General features: G+C 43.0%; 1 protein-coding gene across 1 annotated transcript in view; it reads left to right on the forward strand.

Annotated features, from left to right (window-relative positions):
- Nucleotides 1-20,913, forward strand: part of LOC143794290 (ciliary microtubule inner protein 2B-like) — a 143,309-nt gene extending 122,396 nt beyond the window's left edge. The window contains exon 5 of the mRNA XM_077280956.1: nt 20,745-20,913. Within this exon, the coding sequence (XP_077137071.1) occupies nt 20,745-20,842 (98 nt within the window). The 3' untranslated portion in view covers nt 20,843-20,913. The remainder of the gene's footprint in view (nt 1-20,744) is intronic.
- Nucleotides 20,914-21,150: the final 237 nt, after the last annotated feature.

Below are 21,150 nucleotides of genomic sequence, written 5' to 3' on the forward strand. Positions count from 1 at the left end.
ATTAAACTGCATTTGGCCTACTTGTTTGGTTGGGCCTACTAACGGTGTCTTCTGCTCCTTGCTTTTCTCCTCCACTGAACAAAGCTGAGCCTCAATTTTCATCCTGTTTCGAATATTAAACTGCATTTGGCCTACTTGTTTGGTTGGGCCTACTAACGGTGTCTGCCGCTGCTTGTTGTTCTCCTCCACTGAACAAAGCTGAGCCTCAATTTTCATCCTGTTTCGGATACTAAACTGCATTTGGCCTACTTGTTTGGTTGGGCCTACTAACAGTGTCTGCCGCTGCTTGTTGTTCTCCTCCACTGAACAAACCTGAGCCTCAATTTTCATCCTGTTTCGAATATTAAACTGCATTTGGCCTACTTGTTCAGTTGGGCCTATTAACGGTGTCTGCCGCTGCTTGTTGTTCTCCACTGAACAAAGCTGAGCCTCAATTTTCATCCTGTTTCAAATATTAAACTGCATTTGGCCTACTTGTTTGGTTAGGCCTACTAACGGTGTCTGCCGCTGCTTGTTGTTCTCCTCCACTGAACAAAGCTGAGCCTCAATTTTTATCCTGTTTCCGATATTAAACTGCATTTGGCCTACTTGTTTGGTTGGGCCTACTAACAGTCTCTGCCGCTCCTTGTTTTTCTCCTCCACTGAACAAAGCTGAGCCTCAATTTTCATCCTGTTTCAGATATTAAACTGCATTTTGCCTACTTGTTTGGTTGGGCCTACTAACGGTGTCTGCCGCTCTTTGATTTTCTCCTCCACTGAACAAAGCTGAGCCTCAATTTTCATCCTGTTTCGGATATGAAACTGCATTTGGCCTTCTTGTTTGGTTGGGCCTACTAACGGTGTCTGCCGCTCTTTGCTTTTCTCCTCCACTGAACAAAGCTGAGCCTCAATTTTCATCCTGTTTCGAATATTAAACTGCATTTGGCCTACTTGTTTGGTTGGGCCTACTAATGGTGTCTGCCACTCCTTGCTTTTCTCCTCCACTGAACAAAGCTGAGCCTCAATGTTCATCCTGTTTCGAATATTAAACTGCATTTGGCCTACTTGTTTGGTTGGGCCTACTAACGGTGTCTGCCGCTCCTTGCTTTTCTCCTCCACTGAACAAAGCTGAGTCTCAATTTTCATCCTGTTTCGAATATTTAACTGCAGTTGGCCTACTTGTTTGGTTGGGCCTACTAACGGTGTCTGCCGCTCCTTGCTTTTCTCCTCCACTGAACAATGCTGAGCCTCAATATTTATCCTGTTTCGGATATTAAACTGCATTTGGCCTACTTGTTTGGTTGGGCCTACTAACGGTCTGCCGCTGCTTGTTGTTCTCCTCCACTGAACAAAGCTGAGCCTCAAATTTCATACTGTTTCGGATATTAAACTGCATTTGGCCTACTTGTTTGGTTGGGCCTACTAACGGTGTCTGCTGCTCTTTGCTTTTCTCCTCCATTGAACAAAGCTGAGCCTCAATTTTCATCCTATTTCGAATATTAAACTGCATTTGGCCTACTTGTTCGGTTGGGCCTACTAACGGTGTCTGCCGCTGCTTGTTGTTCTCCTCCACTGAACAAAGCTGAGCCTCAATTTTCATCCTGTTTCAGATATTAAACTGCATTTTGCCTACTTGTTCGGTTGGGCCTACTAACGGTGTCTGTCGCTGCTTGTTGTTCTCCTCCACTGAACAAAGCTGAGCCTCAATTTTCATCCTGTTTCGAATATTAAACTGCATTTGGCCTACTTGTTTGATTGGGCCTACTAACGGTGTCTGCCGCTCTTTGCTTTTCTCCTCCACTGAACAAAGCTGAGCCTCAATTTTCATCCTGTTTCGAATATTAAACTGCATTTGGCCTACTTGTTCGGTTGGGCCTACTAACGGTGTCTGCCGCTGCTTGTTGTTCTCCTCCACTGAACAAAGCTGAGCCTCAAATTTCATACTGTTTCGGATATTAAACTGCATTTGGCCTACTTGTTTGGTTGGGCCTACTAACGGTGTCTGCTGCTCTTTGCTTTTCTCCTCCATTGAACAAAGCTGAGCCTCAATTTTCATCCTGTTTCGAATATTAAACTGCATTTGGCCTACTTGTTCGGTTGGGCCTACTAACGGTGTCTGCCGCTGCTTGTTGTTCTCCTCCACTGAACAAAGCTGAGCCTCAATTTTCATCCTGTTTCGGATATTAAACTGCATTTTGCCTACTTGTTTGGTTGGGCCTACTAACGGTGTCTGTCGCTGCTTGTTGTTCTCCTCCACTGAACAAAGCTGAGCCTCAATTTTCATCCTGTTTTGAATATTAAACTGCATTTGGCCTACTTGTTTGGTTGGGCCTACTAACGGTGTCTGTCGCTCTTTGCTTTTCTCCTCCACTGAACAAAGCTGAGCCTCAATTTTCATCCTGTTTCGAATATTTAACTGCAGTTGGCCTACTTGTTTGGTTGGGCCTACTAACGGTGTCTGCCGCTCCTTGCTTTTCTCCTCCACTGAACAATGCTGAGCCTCAATATTTATCCTGTTTCGGATATTAAACTGCATTTGGCCTACTTGTTTGGTTGGGCCTACTAACGGTCTGCCGCTGCTTGTTGTTCTCCTCCACTGAACAAAGCTGAGCCTCAAATTTCATACTGTTTCGGATATTAAACTGCATTTGGCCTACTTGTTTGGTTGGGCCTACTAACGGTGTCTGCTGCTCTTTGCTTTTCTCCTCCATTGAACAAAGCTGAGCCTCAATTTTCATCCTATTTCGAATATTAAACTGCATTTGGCCTACTTGTTCGGTTGGGCCTACTAACGGTGTCTGCCGCTGCTTGTTGTTCTCCTCCACTGAACAAAGCTGAGCCTCAATTTTCATCCTGTTTCAGATATTAAACTGCATTTTGCCTACTTGTTCGGTTGGGCCTACTAACGGTGTCTGTCGCTGCTTGTTGTTCTCCTCCACTGAACAAAGCTGAGCCTCAATTTTCATCCTGTTTCGAATATTAAACTGCATTTGGCCTACTTGTTTGATTGGGCCTACTAACGGTGTCTGCCGCTCTTTGCTTTTCTCCTCCACTGAACAAAGCTGAGCCTCAATTTTCATCCTGTTTCGAATATTAAACTGCATTTGGCCTACTTGTTCGGTTGGGCCTACTAACGGTGTCTGCCGCTGCTTGTTGTTCTCCTCCACTGAACAAAGCTGAGCCTCAAATTTCATACTGTTTCGGATATTAAACTGCATTTGGCCTACTTGTTTGGTTGGGCCTACTAACGGTGTCTGCTGCTTTTTGCTTTTCTCCTCCATTGAACAAAGCTGAGCCTCAATTTTCATCCTGTTTCGAATATTAAACTGCATTTGGCCTACTTGTTCGGTTGGGCCTACTAACGGTGTCTGCCGCTGCTTGTTGTTCTCCTCCACTGAACAAAGCTGAGCCTCAATTTTCATCCTGTTTCGGATATTAAACTGCATTTTGCCTACTTGTTTGGTTGGGCCTACTAACGGTGTCTGTCGCTGCTTGTTGTTCTCCTCCACTGAACAAAGCTGAGCCTCAATTTTCATCCTGTTTCGAATATTAAACTGCATTTGGCCTACTTGTTTGGTTGGGCCTACTAACGGTGTCTGCCGCTCTTTGCTTTTCTCCTCCACTGAACAAAGCTGAGCCTTAATTTTCATCCTGTTTCGAATATTAAACTGCATTTGGCCTACTTGTTCGGTTGGGCCTACTAACGGTGTCTGCCGCTGCTTGTTGTTCTCCTCCACTGAACAAAGCTGAGCCTCAATTTTCATCCTGTTTCGGATATTAAACTGCATTTTGCCTACTTGTTTGGTTGGGCCTACTAACAGCGTCTGTCGCTGCTTGTTGTTCTCCACTGAACAAAGCTGAGCCTCAATTTTCATCCTGTTTCAGATATTAAACTGCCCTTGGCCTACTTGTCTGGTTGGGCCTACTAACGGTCTCTGCCACTCTTTGATTTTCTCCTCCACTGAACAAAGCTGAGGCTCAATTTTCATCCTGTTTCGAATATTTAACTGCATTTGGCCTACTTGTTTGGTTGGGCCTACTAACGGTGTCTGCCGCTCCTTGCTTTTCTCCTCCACTGAACAAAGCTGAGCCTCAATTTTCATCCTGTTTCGAATATGAAACTGCATTTGGCCTACTTGTTTGGTTGGGCCTACTAATGGTGTCTGCCACTCCTTGCTTTTCTCCTCCACTGAACAAAGCTGAGCCTCAATTTTCATCCTGTTTCAAATATTAAACTGCATTTGGCCTACTTGTTTGGTTGGGCCTACTAACGGTGTCTGCCACTCCTTGCTTTTCTCCTCCACTGAACAAAGCTGAGCCTCAATTTTCGTCCTGTTTCGAATATTTAACTGCATTTGGCCTACTTGTTTGGTTGGGCCTACTAACGGTGTCTGCCGCTGCTTGTTGTTCTCCTCCACTGAACAAAGCAGTGCCGCCTGTTTACTCCTGTTACCAATTTTGAACTGCATTTGGCCCACTTTATTACTTGGGCCTACTAACTGTGTCTGCCACTTATTACAGTTGTCCTCCACTGAACAAAGCAATGCCGCCTGTTTAGTCCTGTTACCACATTTGAACTGCATTTAGCCTACTTTATTATTTGGGCCTACTAACTGTGTTTCCTTCTCATCCTGCCCATTGCCCAGCCACTGCTAGATGAGTCTGCTGGTACATTGACCCTGACCACTACATTCCCCTTACACTCTACACAGCCAGAATCTGACCCTGCTGAAAGTCAGGTTCCCCTTCCCGCATACTATACCACCTTACACGGGGACAAAGAGGAAGGTGCAGATGAAAGTGCAGGTTCCTTCATCAGGTGGGGCACATACTCGTTGGCGACGTCACTGGCACAGGGCCCCTCATAGTACGCAAAAGTGTCTCTGCCAGTGGGAGGCACCCCCGCCGTCAAACACACTGCCGTACTTTGAGGGGCCCCGTGCCAGTGCCAATGCGAACGAGTGGGCCCTCCCTGCTTGCTCAGGATCACAGCATTTGCAACGTTTAAATACTTACTTCTCCCTGCTCCACCGCCGTGATGTAGTCCGAGTTTCCTGGGCCCACAAAAAACTTGAACCAGCCCTACCCCCCCACAACTTTAGCCAAATGACCCCCAATTTTCAATGACTAACTATTGTTGTAAGGTAAATTAAGATTGACAAGCTTAAGTAACAAGAATTGATGTTTTTGGCATTAAAATGGGCACTGTAGGTGTTTTCCTGTCCTCCACTCACTGCCAACTTTGATTCCCCATTGACTTGCATTGGGTTTCGTGTTTCGGTCGGCCCCCGACTTTTCGCAATAATCGGCCGATTTCACCCGACCCGACTTTTGAGAAAGTCGGGTTTCGCAAAACCCGACTCGATCCTAAAAAACTAAAAGTCGCTCAACCCTACTCACTACCCAAAACATTTACTTAAGTGAAGTTGCTGGCTGGTGGCAGGCTAGGAAAGTGTGTGAGTGTTTTACTTTAATATCTGATCAAATTTTCTCTGTCACAACTAACTCATGGCATTGCGGGAACCTACCCTGTACACTATCACACCGCAGTGGTGGTGCCACCTCCACAGGCCACACAAAGACTAGCTACCGTTACTCGCTCAAATAGTACGGTATTGGGGCTATTCGCTACTCGGCGAGTATTTAGGTATTCGCCTCAATATATTCCAGTCACCTGCCCAGCATGTTTGCCGCTTTATTTGCAGCCAATGAACATGCTGGGCTGGCTTGCCAATCTCAGTAATGCTGTGGTGTGGCATTACTGTGATTGGCTGGCCTTCCAGCATCATAGGGGATATTTATTGCTTATAGGATAGGAGATTATAGTGAGCATTATTTATTACTAAAAGCTCTTTTAAGAGCTGAAGATGTAAAGATTAGTTGTTTATTAGGTGGGGATTTAGTAGGGAGAGATTTAATAGGAGGGAGAGTGAAAGGCAGGCACTTGGGTGTTATCATCATTGCAAGTACATGCTGCAGATCTCTGCTATTTTCCATTGTGTTGTATAGTAGTTAGTAATGGGAATAGACTGTGGGATTATGGTGAAATAGGTAGGGTTTCATCCACTACCAAAATATAAAAATCAGCTATTTGTAGAGGGAAATAATATTAGGTAGTAACAGCATATACAAAACCGTTTTTTGGGAACTGCATAATATTTCTAGCAGCCTATAATTTTTTTTTATAGAAAATTAATATTCCTCAGTGCCAGCATATAGTAACATCTATTTTAAAATCTAATTGCTAAATGATATTCCTCATCTATTACCTAATATTTGTCTAGCAGTTGTGCGACTGGCGCAAAACCTCTTGAGATACGTTAATGAGACTATTTACCATTAATTTCCCTGAGTCTGCTGTTGGTGTGTCTCATAAAGGCAATGTAAAAAAATCCCCCTAAAAATATGTTTGATTAAAAAATAACGTGTTGTTATCTAGCATTTGTTCGACTGGCGCAATCCAGGTAGAGATAATTTTATGTGACATTTTAGAAGGGGCAATAATCTTCATTAGTTCTCATCTGGAGTGTGTCAGCAAGGCTACCTAAAAAACACATAATTTTCTATTGGTTTAAAAAATAGCATATCTTTATCTATCAGTTGTGCGACTGGCGCAGAGCCTGTAGAGTTACGCAAACGTTGACTATTTACCTGTAATTTGCATCATTCTGCTGTTTCCATGTATAATGAAGCTGCGATCTACAAAAAATATCCACACATTGCTAGATACAGTGAATTTGTACATAAGATGTTTGTAAGGGTACTTGTGAAAATAAAGCGAGTATTTTCTTGTTTCATAAGCATAACACATTCAAGATGAGAAAGGGTAACATTAAAGGACATGGATGTGGTGGTGCCCACGAAGGCTGTGTGACAGATCATAAGGTGACTGGATCTCATTCTAGCTTCCTGTCAAAATTTGGTCAGAGCGCTACACCACTAACAAACGCAGACAAGTGTGAAGATGTTGTGGGTTGGATGGCAGACAAAGACTCCATTGTGTTGGCAAGCAGCACCAAGACGTCTTCCACACAATCCAGTCTCAGTTGGCCTCAGAATCCTCAACCTGGTCCTCCTTCCTCCCAGCATCAAAAGTCCCAGGAGACACATGACCCCAACGCTGGCCACTCTGAGGAACTGTTTACATTCCCTTCTAATTTGTCAGGCCTCTTTTAAAAACATGCCCCGACTTTCCTGACATACTTGTCAAGGTACCCTGTGTCAGCGCACATTTCTGAAAGTCATCTCAGGCTTATGCCGGTCTAGCTTCACAGCAGCAGCGCTTTAATTTGCCTCGTCACCGAATGATTTGTGACCTGCTCACATGCTGGAATTCGACCTTCCATAAGTTGGCAAGGCTTAGTGAGCAGCAGAGGACAGTCTCTGGATTCCAGCTTCTCAATGCCCGTCAGAGTAACACTCAGCCCCCATACAAAACAACTGCTGAGTGGGTGTGATCGCTGACCTGTGAAGGTTCTTCAAAACTTATATTACTGCACAAAGATGGCGAGAAATTGTGCAAGATTGTACAGTGGCTGATACCACACAGCCCAGCCTCACACAGTATTCTCAGGCCACATTGGGTGATGAAAAGGAACAGGAGGAGGAACAGGAGTTTTTGCTCTGTGCTACAGAGGTGACTCCCAATCCCAGCTTCATGCCTGTCCAGCATGGATGGCCTGAAGATGAGGAGGATATGCATCGTGAGGAGGATAGGATGGTTAATGTTCTTCCTGATGAGGACACTGAACATTTGACTCTTTGTAGTCTGCCACACATGGCAGAGTTCATGTCCAGATGCCTTTCCCAAGACTGTCGTATGAAAGACATTTTGTCCACCACGAAATACATGCTGAGCACCCTTCTTGACCCATGGAACAAGGAGAAATTTGCTTCTCTAATGTCGGAGGCAGACGTGCCATTTTCAGTGCATGCATGCCAGAGGGCCGAAGTGGAAGACTTGCTCAAAAGATTACCCTCAGACAATGCTGGCTCTTTTCACCCACAAGGACTCACACCAGCAGCAACTCGGGGGGGGGATAGAAATGTCCACCAACTGGGCCATTTTCATGAGACCATCCCATCAGCAAGGGCAATCTGTTGGTGTAACTATGATGAGGATGGAGAAGTTGACCAAGATGGTGAAGGGCTACTTAACCCCTTCGTGTCCTTGGGATTTTTCCTTTTTCCGTGTTCGTTTTTCACTCCCCTCCTTCCCAGAGCCATAACTTTTTTATTTTTCCGTCAATTTGGCCATGTGAGGGCTTATTTTTTGCTGGACGAGTTGTACTTTTGAACGACATCATTGGTTTTAGCATGTCGTGTACTAGAAAATGGGAAAAAAATTCCAAGTGCAGTGAAATTGCAAAAAAAGTGCAGTCCCACACTTGTTTTTTGGTTGGCTATTTTGCTAGGTTCACTAAATGCTAAAACTGACCTGCCATTATGATTTTCCAGGTCACTATGAGTTCATAGACACCTAACATGACTAGGTTATTTTTTACCTAAGTGGTGAAAAAAAATTCCAAACTTTGCTAAAAAAAAAAAAAAATTGCGCCATTTTCTGATACTCGTAGTGTCTCTATTTTTCATGATCTGGGGTCGGTTGAGGGCTTATTTTTTGCATGCCGAGCTGGTGTTTTTAATGATAGCATTTTGGTGCAGATACGTTCTTTTGATCGCCCGTTATTGCATTTTAATGCAATGTTGCGGCGACCAAAAAAAACGTAATTCTGGCGTTTCACTTTTTTTCTTGCTACTCCATTTAGCAATCAGGTTATTGCTTTTAAATAAAATAAATCAAAAAAGATAGATCGGGCGATTCTGAACGCGGCGATACCAAATATGTGTATGTTTGATTTTTTTTTTATTGATTTATTTTGATTGGGGCGAAAGGGGGGTGATTTAAACTTTTATATTTTTTTTATTTTTTTCACATTTTTTTTAACTTTTTTTTTTACTTTTGCCATGCTTCAATAGCCTCCATGGGAGGCTAGAAGCAGGCACAGCACGTTCGGCTCTGCTACATAGCAGCGATCTGCTGTTCGCTGCTATGTAGCAGAAAATCAGGTGTGCTGTGAGCGCCGACCACAGGGTGGCGCTCACAGCTGCCGGGGATCTGTAACCATAGAGGTCTCAAGGACCTCTATAGTTACTATTCAGAAGCATCGCCAACCTCCGATCATGTGACGGGGGTCGGCGATGCCGTCATTTCCGGCCACCCGGCCGGATGCGGTAGTTAAATGCCGCTGTCTGCGTTTGACAGCGGCATTTAACTAGTTAATAGGCATGGGCAGATCGCGATTCTGCCCGCGCCTATTGCGGGCACATGTCAGCTGTTCAAAACAGCTGACATGTCACGGCTTTGATGCGGGCTCACCGCCGGAGCCCGCATCAAAGAGGGGCTTCTGACCTCGGACGTACTATCCCGTCCGAGGTCAGAAAGGGGTTAAGTAACCATACCAGCATCCTTCCTTATTCTTCAATGCCCTTTAACTATTGGTTGTCCAAGCTGCACACTTGTCTCAACCTCTCCTTGTACTCCTTGGAGGTACTGCCATGCCCTGCCGCGAGTGTGTTGTCTGAACGGGTTTTTAGTTCGGTAGGTGCAATCATAACAGATAGATGTACTGTACATGCCTGTCAACGCAAAATGCAGACAGACTGACTCTTCTAAAATTGAACAAGAGCTGGATTTCCTCTGACTTTGTAAGCCCTACAGATGACAGCAACGTTATGTAAATGCATGCCAAATGTATTTTTTGGGAAGTTGTCTTAACGGCCATCCCTTACAATCCAAAGCCATTTTGTTCAAGAAATCACCTCCTCCTCCTCCTTCTTCTGCAACAAGTTCTTAGTGTTCATCTATGTATACCCCATGTGGCTATTGTTTTGTACTTTTTGAAACCTTTGCACATTGTGCAATGGTGAAACTTGTACTCCATATCTCTACCTCTTGTAATAACTGCAAAGTGTATTGTGATGTCCCCATCACAGCGTTTTTCAGCTGGTCTAATACAGACCCCTTAGGGTAATTTTTTCAAACCTTTGGACATTGTGCAAATGTCATATTTCTACTTTCAATCTCTATATATTCTATTATTATTATTTTTTTATTGTGTTGCCCTTCTCACAGTCTCTTTAAGCGTGTATCTGGTAGCCTGATGTTGATTTTTGGGTCTGCACTTGGACATTTTGGAACATGAATGCATTTATATGCCCCACACAATTCTTCAGGTTTGAGCCTTACACAGAATAATAATATGAATAATACCCACACATTCTTTCATAAAGGGAAATTCAACATAATACTTCTGTTAGCATATGCCATATACTCCTCATATATGCAGCACCTTAGTAACTGGGCGGAATGCCTGGGTATAAAATCTGTGTCTGACGGTGAAACCACTGCTTCCAACTAAAATGAGGCTTGTACATGTTCCTGACATGGGTTTCAGGTCTGACAGACTGACCACAATACAGGCCCTCGATTGCATACACTGTTTTCCGAATTTAATTCTAATGCTTTTGGTATCTGGTAGAATCCAACTTCCTGACATTGATCATACAGCTCCCACAATCACTGTATTATATTCACCTTATGGGGCTTCACCTGCTATAACAGTTGCTACATTGGGATTCTGTGGCAAAAATGAACTGTTCAGCTTACAAAACGCAGATTTCACAACACCTGCTCTAAAAATGTGAAGCGAGGGCCGCATAATGAGATGGTGGTGGACGTGGTGGTGGTGGCATCGGGTAAAGCCCAAAATTCAAATGGGCATGTTTTAAATGGCATTGTACAGTAATGGGGAATATATATTCCACTATCGTGTTAACTATTTGTTGTGAGGGAGGGCCCTCCCAAATATAGGAGTGAGAGCTCTCCCAAATGTATGAAACAGAGCCATCTGAGGGCCCTAATAGCATTGTAAAGGGATGGGGAACAATGGGGAACATGTATTCCACTATCTTCCTAACTATTTGGCATGACAGAGGGACCTCCCAAATGTAGGAGTGAGAGCTCTCCCAAATGTATGATACAGAGTCACCTGAGGGCCCTTACCAAACTCAGGTTTTAAAGCATCTGCTGGCACTCTGCAAATTGTAAGCGAGGGCCACATAATGACATAACTGAGGACAAGGTGGCGGTGGCGGGCAAAGCCCAAAATTCAAATGGGCATGCATGAAATGGCATTGTACAGAGATGGGGAATATGTATTTCACTATCTTGCTAACTATTTGTCATGAGGGAGAGACCTCCCAAATGTAGGAGTGAGAGCTCTCCCAAATGTATGATAGAGGGCCACTTGAGGGCCCTTACCAAACTCAGGTTTCACGGCATCTGCTGGCACTCTGCTATTTGTCAGGGAGGGTCGCATAATGGCATGGTGGTGGACATGGTGGTGGTGGCGGGTGAAGCCCAAAATTCAAATGGGCATGTTTGAAATCGTAAAAACATGACTTGTTGGGGTCCTTGAGCATGGGGTTTGGGAAACACTGGTTTAGATCAAAGCATAGTCGTGTGTGTGAATGGCCCAGCCAGAGTCCAGACCTAAATCCCTTTGAGAATCTGTGGCAAGACTTGAAATCACTGTTCATAGACATCTCCATCCAATCTCAGTGAGCTAGAGCTAGTTTCCAAGGAAGAATGGGCAAAAATCTCGGCCTTTAAGTTGCTAGCCACATACTCCAAAATACTTGTAGCAGTAATTGCAGTGAAAGGTGGTCCTACAGAGTATTGACTCAGGGGGGCTGAATATAAATGTATGTAGAGGCACAGATGATTGGCCTCGGGGAGACCAAAACATCCAACACCGCGGAGACACCATCACGTGTTTCTCAACGTAGTGATCCAGAACACTGCCCCCATCCCTTATGGGAAATATGCAAATGCATGTGGGATAGCTGCGGAGACACCATCACGTGTTTCTCAACGCAAGCAGTGAATAGCCAGGCCTTTCCCCGGGAAGGAACAACCACGGGAAGGGCAGCATCCAATACAGGAAAACTACCTATGCCAAGCATGGTATCCATCCATAGACAGCTGTTTCGGGGTGTTTGCCCCTCATCAGTGTGGAGTAGGAATCTGGCTATTAGGAGCAGTGCCTAGTAAAAGGCTGTAGAGGCACAGATGATTGGCCTCGGGGAGACCAAAACATCCAACACCGCGGAGACACCATCACGTGTTTCTCAACGCAGTGATCCAGAACATTGCCCCCATCCCTTATGGGAAATATGCAAATGCATGTGGGATAGCTGCGGAGACACCATCACGTGTTTCTCAACGCAAGCAGTGAATAGCCAGGCCTTTCCCCGGGAAGGAACAACCACGGGAAGGGCAGCATCCAATACAGGAAAACTACCTATGCCAAGCATGGTATCCATCCACAGACAGCTGTTTCGGGGTGTTTGCCCCTCATCAGTGTGGAGTAGGAATCTGGCTATTAGGAGCAGTGCCTAGTAAAAGGCTGTAGAGGCACAGATGATTGGCCTCGGGGAGCCCAAAACATCCAACACCGCGGAGACACCATCACGTGTTTCTCAACGCAGTGATCCAGAACACTGCCCCCATCCCTTATGGGAAATATGCAAATGCATGTGGGATAGCTGCGGAGACACCATCACGTGTTTCTCAACGCAAGCAGTGAATAGCCAGGCCTTTCCCCGGGAAGGAACAACCACGGGAAGGGCAGCATCCAATACAGGAAAACTACCTATGCCAAGCATGGTATCCATCCACAGACAGCTGTTTCGGGGTGTTTGCCCCTCATCAGTGTGGAGTAGGAATCATACATATAAATGTATGTCACAATTTTCAGATTTATATTTTAAAAATATTTAGAAAACCATGCATCATTTCCTTTATACTTCACAAATACTTGCTACGCTGTGTTGGTTTTTAATATCACATAAAATCCCAAGAAAATGCGTTTACGTTTGTGAGTTTAATGTTAAAAAATGTGGAAAAGTTCACACGGTATGATTGCTACCTGAAGGCACTGTACATGAATGTAAAGTTGAGAAATCATATGTCATCCATATATATGAGGAATCTCATTGGAATTTCACTGGTGTACGAGTAACCAGTAAACTAGCTACAGATACAATTTTTCATTGAGGGACTCTATGTCAGATAAGAATGGAAGTAGGATGGGGAAAGGATTCTTTCTTTTGGACTTTTGGAAGTCTGTGAAAAAAGGGGACAAAAAAGGATATTCCAAATTTGGACCACAAAATTGGGTATCAGTAAATATGTCCATAACAACAGCTTTATAGACGATTTCACAAAAAATGCAGGTGTAGGATAGTACTAAGGTTTATTGTTCTCCCAAATTTCAATGGCCATCTGTTTATACATGTCCTTTTCTAATATTACAATATTTTCCCCTTTGTCTGCCATATGTATTACTATTTTGTTGCCCCATTTCAATTGATCCACTGCTTGCATTAGCAAGACATTAGCAGACAAGTTGAAATTCTTCTGGAATAATAGTCTAATTACAAAGTCAGCTCCTTCACCTTTGTGTTCTTCTCCACTGTAAATCTGCAATCAACCTTAAGCTCTGCATGCTAGTCAGGCATCTAAGAGTCCAGCGTAGGAGTCCAGAGATGCATTATAATGCACAGCACTGACTGAGTAAATTTTCTCCCCTCTCCGTACGGTCCTAGATGTAAGAGGACAATAAATTCGTAAAAGTGTATGTAGATCCCCTAGTGATCCAGCCCTTCTCTAACAGGTCATAAAAAAAATAGTTAATAGCTCAGTTAAAAAAAAAAAGAGTGAGTCAAAGTGAAATTAAAAGCAGATTGTGCCCGTTTCACTGTGTGAGATTGCTCACAGCATTATGTGGTGCTTTAACCCCTTAATGACTGCCGATACGCCTTTTAACGGCGTTTTTTTAAGGGTACTTAAACCACAGCGCTGTTAATTAACGGCGCAGTGGAAAAAGTGTATAGCGCTCCCCAGAGTCGGATTTTCTCCGGGGTCTCAGTTGCCAGGGGTAGCCAAGACCTCAGAGAACATGATTCGGGTCGGTTTTTACCGACCCTTGTTTTGCGATCGCCGTTACTAACCGTGTAACCGCAAAAAAAAAGTCTGATGTGCCATTTAATTTCTCTCTCCTCTGATGTGATCACACATCAGAGGAGAGAGAAATAGGGTCTCCATTCCCTCCCTGGTACTTCATGGTGCTCCTCGTGCTTACCCCATGTGCACTGACATCTTCTCCCTGGAAGAAAATGGGGGGTGCATGTGCAGTGCGCCCGCCGAGATCTGCCGGCCGGCACCCTGAAACAATAGGAAGATTTTTTCTATTGGTTCTTTTTGGTCACTGTGATAGACCCTATCACAGTGATCAAAATAAAAAAAATTGAAAAAAAAAAACCCTTTATCACCCCCTTAGTCAGAAAAAAAATAAAATAAAGAAAATGTATTTATTTCCATTTTTCAATTAGGGTTACAGTTGGGCTAAAGTTAGGGTTAGGGCTAGAGTTAGGGTTGGGGCTAAAGTTAGGGTTGGATCTAAAGTTAGGGTTAGAGTTGGGATTAGGGTTAGAGTTTGAATTAGGGTTAGGGTTGAGATTAGGGTTAGGGTTGGGATTAGGGTTAGGTTTGGTATTAGGGTTAGGTTTGGGATTAGGGTTATGCTTGGATTAGGGATATGGCTAGGGCTGGATTAGGGTTACGGGTGTATTGAGATTAGAGTTGGGATTAGGGTTAGATTTGTGGCTAGGGTTGGGATTAGGGTTAGGGGTGTGTTGGGGTTAGGGTTGGAGTTAGAATTTGGGGGTTTCCTCTGTTTAGATAGAGTACAGACCAAAAGTTTGGACACACCTTCTCATTTAAAGTTTTTCCTGTATTTTCATGACTATGAAAATTGTACATTCACACTGAAGGCATCAAAACTATGAATTAACACATGTGGAATTATATACTTAACAAAAAAAAGTGTGAAACAACTGAAATTATGTCTTATATTCTAGGTTCTTCAAAGTAGCCACCTTTTGCTTTGATGACTGCTTTGCACACTCTTGGCATTCTCTTAATGAGCTTCAAGAGGTAGTCACCGGGAATGGTTTTCACTTCATGGGTGTGCCCTGTCAGGTTTACTAAGTGGGATTTCTTGCCTTATAAATGGGGTTGGGACCATCAGTTGTGTTGTGCAGAAGTCTGGTGGATACACAGCTGATAGTCCTACTGAATAGACTGTTAGAATTGTTATTATGGCAAGAAAAAAGCAGCTAAGTAAAGAAAAACGAGTGGCCATCATTACTTTAAGAAATGAAGGTCAGTCAGTCTGAAAATTTGGGAAAACTTTGAAAGTGTCCCAAAGTGCAGTTGCAAAAACCATCAAGCGCTACAAAGAAACTGGTTCGCATGAGGACCGCCCCAGGAAATAAAGACCAAGAGTCAGCTCTGCTTCTGAGGATAAGTTTATCCGAGTCACCAGCCTCAGAAATCGCAGATTAACAGCAGCTCAGATTAGAGACCAGGTCAATGCCACATAGAGTTCTAGCAGCAGACTCATCTCTACAACAGCTGTTAAGATGAGGCTTTGTACAGCAGTCCTTCATGGTAAAATAGCTGCTAGGAAATAATAATAATAATAATAATTTTTATTTATATATCGCCAACATATTCCGCAGCGCTTTACAACTTATAGAGGGGAGTTGTACAGACAATAGACATTACAGCATAACAGAAATCACAGTTCAAAACAGATACCAGGAGGAATGAGGGCCCTGCTCGCAAGCTTACAAACTATGAGGAAAAGGGGAGACACGAGAGGTGGATGGTAACAATTGCTTTAGTTATTTGGACCAGCCATAGTGTAAGACTCGGGTGTTCATGTAAAGCTGCATGAACCAGTTAACTGCCTAAGTATGTAGCAGTACAGACACAGAGTGCTATTAACTGCATAAAGTGTATGAGAACATGATGCGAGGAACCTGACTACGTTTTTTGTTTTTTTTAATAGGCCACACAGTGATAGTTAGGTTAATGCATTGAGGCGGTAGGCCAGTCTGAACAAATGAGTTTTTAGTGCATGCTTAAAACTGTGGGGATTGGGGATTAATCGTATTAACCTGGGTAGTACATTCCAAAGAATCGGTGCAGCACGTGTAAAGTCTTGGAGACGGGAGTGGGAGGTTCTGATTATTGAGGATGCTAACCTGAGGTCATTAGCGGAGCGGAGGGCACGGGTAGGGTGGTAGACTGAGACCAGAGAGGAGATGTAGGGTGGTGTTGAGCCATGGAGTGCTTTGTGGATGAGGGTAGTAGTTTTGTACTGGATTCTGGAGTGGATGGGTAGCCAGTGTAATGACTGGCACAAGGTAGAGGCATCGGTGTAACGGTTGGTGAGGAATATGATCCTGGCAGCAGCATTCAGGACAGATTGGAGCGGGGAGAGTTTGGTAAGAGGGAGGCCGATTAGTAGAGAGTTACAATAGTCCAGACGAGAATGAATAAGTGAGACAGTAAGAGTTTTTGCAGAGTCGAAAGTAAGAAAAGGGCGAATTCTAGAAATGTTTTTGAGATGCAGATAAGAAGAGCGAGCCAGTGATCGGATGTGGGGGGTGAATGAAAGCTCGGAATCAAGGATGACCCCAAGGCAGCGGGCATATTGCTTTGGAGTAATGGTGGAACCGCACATGGAGATGGCAATGTCAGGCAAAGGTAGGTTAGTAGAGGGAGAGAACACAAGTTCAGTTTTTGACAGATTCAGTTTCAGATAGAGGGAGGACATGATCTTAGAGACAGCGGTAAGACAATCACTGGTGTTTTCTAAAAAGGTCGGCGTGATAAAAGGAGAAGAGGTGTATAATTGGTTGTCGTCAGCATAGAGATGGTACTGGAAACCAAATCTACTGATTGTTTGTTCAATAGGGGCAGTATACAAAGAGAAGAGGAGGGGCCTAGGACTGATCCTTGAGGAACCCCAACAGTAAGGGGAAGGTGAGAGGAGGAGGAACCAGCAAAACATACAGTGAAGGATCGGTCAGAGAGATAGGAGGAGAACCAAGAGAGAACGGTGTCCTTGAGGCCGATGGAGCGGAGCATAGTGAGGAGGAGCTGATGACCACAGTATCATATGCTGCAGAGAGATCCAAGAGAATCCAAGGAAACCATTGCTAAGGACAGGCAACAAGCAGAAGAGACTTGTTTGGGCTAAAGAACACAAGGAATGGACATTAGATTTGAGATCTTTGGTTCCAACCACTGTGTCTTTGTGCGACGCAGAAAAGGTGAATGGATGGACTCTACGTGCCTGATTTCCACCGTGAAGCATGGAAGAGGGGGTGTGATGGTGTGGGGGTACCTTGCTGGTGAAGGCATATTGAACCAGCATGGCTACCACAGCATCTTGCAGCGGCATGCTATTCCATCCGGTTTCCGTTTAGTTGGACCATCATTTATTTTTCAACAGGACAATGACCCCAAACACACCTCCAGGCTGTGTAAGGGCTATTTGACCAAGAAGGAGAGTGATGGGATGCTATGCCAGATGACCTGGCCTCCATATTCACTGAACCCATTCGAGATGGTTTGTGGTGAGCTGGACCACAGAGTGAAGGCAAAAGGGCCAACAAGTGCTAATCATCTCTGGGAACTCCTTCAAGATTGTTGGAAGACCATTCCCGGTGACTACCTCTTGAAGCTCATCAACAGAATGCCAAGAGTGTGCAAAGCAGTCATCAAAGCAAAAGGCGGCAACTTTGAAGAACTTAGAATATAAGACATAATTTCAGTTGCTTCACACTTTTTTGTAAAGTATTTAATTCCACATGTGTTAATTCATAGTTTTGGTGCCTTCAGTGTGAATGTTCAATTTTCATAGTCATGAAAATACAGAAAAATCTTTAAATGAGAAGGTGTGTCCAAACTTTTGGTCTGTACTGTACATCAGGAAGTATCCAAAAGCGACATGGCTCCACCATTGATTCCAGCCAATTTTGCGTTCAAAAAGTCAAATGGTGCTCCCTCTCTTCTGAGCTCTGCCCTGCGCCCAAACAGTGGTTTACCCCCACATATGGGGCATCAGTGTACGCAGGACAAATTGGACAACAACTTTTGGGGTCCAGTTTCTCCTGATACCCTTGGAAAAATAAAAAAATTGCGGGCTAAAAATCATTTTTGTGGAAAAAAAATGGTTTTTTATTTTCACGGCTCTGCGACATAAACTTCTGTGAAGGACTTGGGCGTTGAAAGTGCTCACCACACATCTAGATAAGCTGCTTGGGGGGATATAGTTTCCAAAATGGGGTCACTTGTGTGGAGTTCTTACTGTTTAGGCACATCCGGGGCTTTGAAAACACAACATGATGCCCGCAGACCATTTTATCTTAGTCTGCATTTTAAAACGTCACTACTTCCCTTCCGAGCCCCGATGCATGCCCAAACAGTGGTCCCCCCACATATGGGGTATCAGCGTACTCAGGACACACTAGACAACAACTTTTGGGTCCAATTTGTCCTGTTACCCTTGTGAAAATAAAAAATTGCAAGCTAAAACATCATTTTTGAGGAAAAATTTTTTTTTTTATTTTCACGGTTCTGCGTTATAAACTTCTGTGAAACACTTGGTGGTTCAAAGTGCTCACTACACATCTAGAAAAGTTCCTTAAGGGGTCTAGTTTCAAAAATGGTGTCACTTGTAGGGGTTTTCCACTGTTTAGGCACATCAGGGGCTCTTCAAACGCGACATCCTGTCCGATCTCAATTACAGTCAATACTGCATTGAAAAAGTAAAACGGCAGTGCTTCCCTTCCGAGCTCTGTCGTGCGCCAAAATAGTGGTTTACCCCCACACATGAGGTATCGGCGTACTCAGGGCAAATAGCACAACAACGTTCATGGTCTAATTTCTCCTATTACCCTTGTGAAAATAAAAATTTGGGGGCAAAAATATCATTTTTGTGAAAAAAATACGATTTTTTATTTTCACGGCTCTATGTATAAACTTCTGTGAAGCACATGGGGGTTCAAAGTGCTCACCACACATCAAGATAAGCTCCTTAAGGGGTCTAGTTTCCAAAATGGTCTCACTTTTGGGGGGTTTCCACTGTTTAGGCACATCAGGGGCTCTTCAAACGCAACATGGCGTCCGATCTCAATTCCAGCCAATTCTGCATTGAAAAAGTCAAACGGCACTCCTCTTCCAAGCTCTTCCGTGAGCCCAAACAGTGGTTTACCCCCACATATCAGGTATCGACGTACTCAGGACAAAAAGCACAACAACTTCCATGGTCTAATGTCTGCTGTTACCCTTGTGAAAATAAAAATTTGGGGCAAAAAATCATTTTTGTGGAAAAAATGCAATTTTTTATTTTCATGGCTCTACGTTAAATACTTCTGTGAAGCACTTGGTTGTTCAAAGTGCTCAACAAACATCTTGATAAGTTCCTTAAGGGGTCTAGTTTCCAAAATGGTGTCACTTGTGGGTTTCCACTGTTTAGGCACATCAGGGGCTCTGCAAACGCAACATGGCGTCCAATCTCAATTCCAGACAATTTTGCATTGAAAAAGTCAAACGGCACTCCTTCTCTTTCAAGCTCTGCTGTGCCCCAAACAGTGGTTTACCCCCACAAATGGGGAATCAGCGTATTCAGGAGTAATTTCACAACAAATTTTATGGTTCATTTTCTCTTTTTACACTTGTGAAAATAAAAAAATTGGTTTTGAAGTAAAATGTTTGCAAAATAAAGTTAAATGTTAATTTTTTCCTTCCACGTTGCTTCAGTTCCTGTGAAGCATGTGAATGGTTAATAAACTTCTGGAATGTGGTTTTGAGCATCTTGAGGGGTGTAGTTTTTAGAATGGTGTCACTTTTGGGTATTGTCTTTCATGTACACCCCTCAAAGTGACTTTACATGTGAGATGGTTCCTAAAAAAAAATGGTTTTGTAAATTTTGTTGTAAAAATGAGGAATCGCTGGTCAACTTTTAACCTTTATAACTTCATAACAAAAAAAATGTGTTTCCAAAATTGTGCTGATGTAAAGTAGACATGTGGAAAATGTTATTTATTAACCATTTTTTGTGACACAGCTCTCTGATTTAAGGGCATAAAAATTCAAAGTTTGAAAATTGCTAAATTTTTTAAAAATTTTCAACATATTTCCGTGTTTTTCATAAATAAAGGCAAGTAATATCAAAGAAATGTTACCACTGACATGAAGTACAATATGTCACAAAAAACAATCTCATAATCAGCGGGATCCATTAAAGCGTTCCAGAGTTATAACCTTATAAAGTGACAGTGGTCAGAATTGTAAAAATTGGCTTGGTCATTGAGCTGCAAATTGGCTCCGCCACCAAGGGGTTAAAACAAATAGACCTCGATTCATTACTGCATTTGTGCCTATTTTTTGTCTAGCTTTGTGTGTTTTGTGATTTTCAATATTCAATTTCAATTCAATATTCTATTTGTGCTTTTTCTTGAAGTCTGTTTTATATGTGCTCACCTATGAAGAATTTGGAACCAAAAACAGAAACTAATACCACAAGACACAAAAAGAAAGTTATATATAAAAAAATGTAATTGAAGAATTGGTGCGATTGAGTAACAAGACCCTAAAGAAACCAGATTCCCAGTTTCATATTCCCAGTTCTCATATTATGTGAAAAAGAATAAATATATCCATGAGTTAGTTTTATGTCTTTTCCGGTTGTAAAAGTAAACTGTAACGTTATAATTATTATTATAATAAAAGAATACTATTTTGTATAATAAAATTCATACTTCTCTTTGTATTGCACTAGGACAAATGTTTTCCATTGGGTCCACATGGGGAAGGAGCAGCGTAGATGCCATAGGAAAGCTGCACGAGCAAAAATTCCAATGGACGTCTCTCTTCTAAAATTACACATTCAATTAAGCAACATCAAATATTGCCATATGTGATTTACTAAATAAATAAAGAAAAAAATATTACACATTCTAAAGTATTGTTTTGTTATTTATAATGGCATAAAAATATAAAACACAGAACTTTGTTCTTTCTGCAACAGCAACTAAAGTTCCAGGTTTGTTCTAGGGAAGGTAGTACTAAAAAAGGATGTTCTAAGTAATGGCCAAATGTTTGCACCCTTGAAATTGTTCTAGAAAATGAAGCATTTCTCCCAGAAAATTATTGCAATTACACATGTTTTATTATACACGTTTATT

Source organism: Ranitomeya variabilis, chromosome 1, assembly GCF_051348905.1.
Source record: "Ranitomeya variabilis isolate aRanVar5 chromosome 1, aRanVar5.hap1, whole genome shotgun sequence".
Taxonomy (NCBI): Eukaryota; Metazoa; Chordata; class Amphibia; order Anura; family Dendrobatidae; genus Ranitomeya; species Ranitomeya variabilis.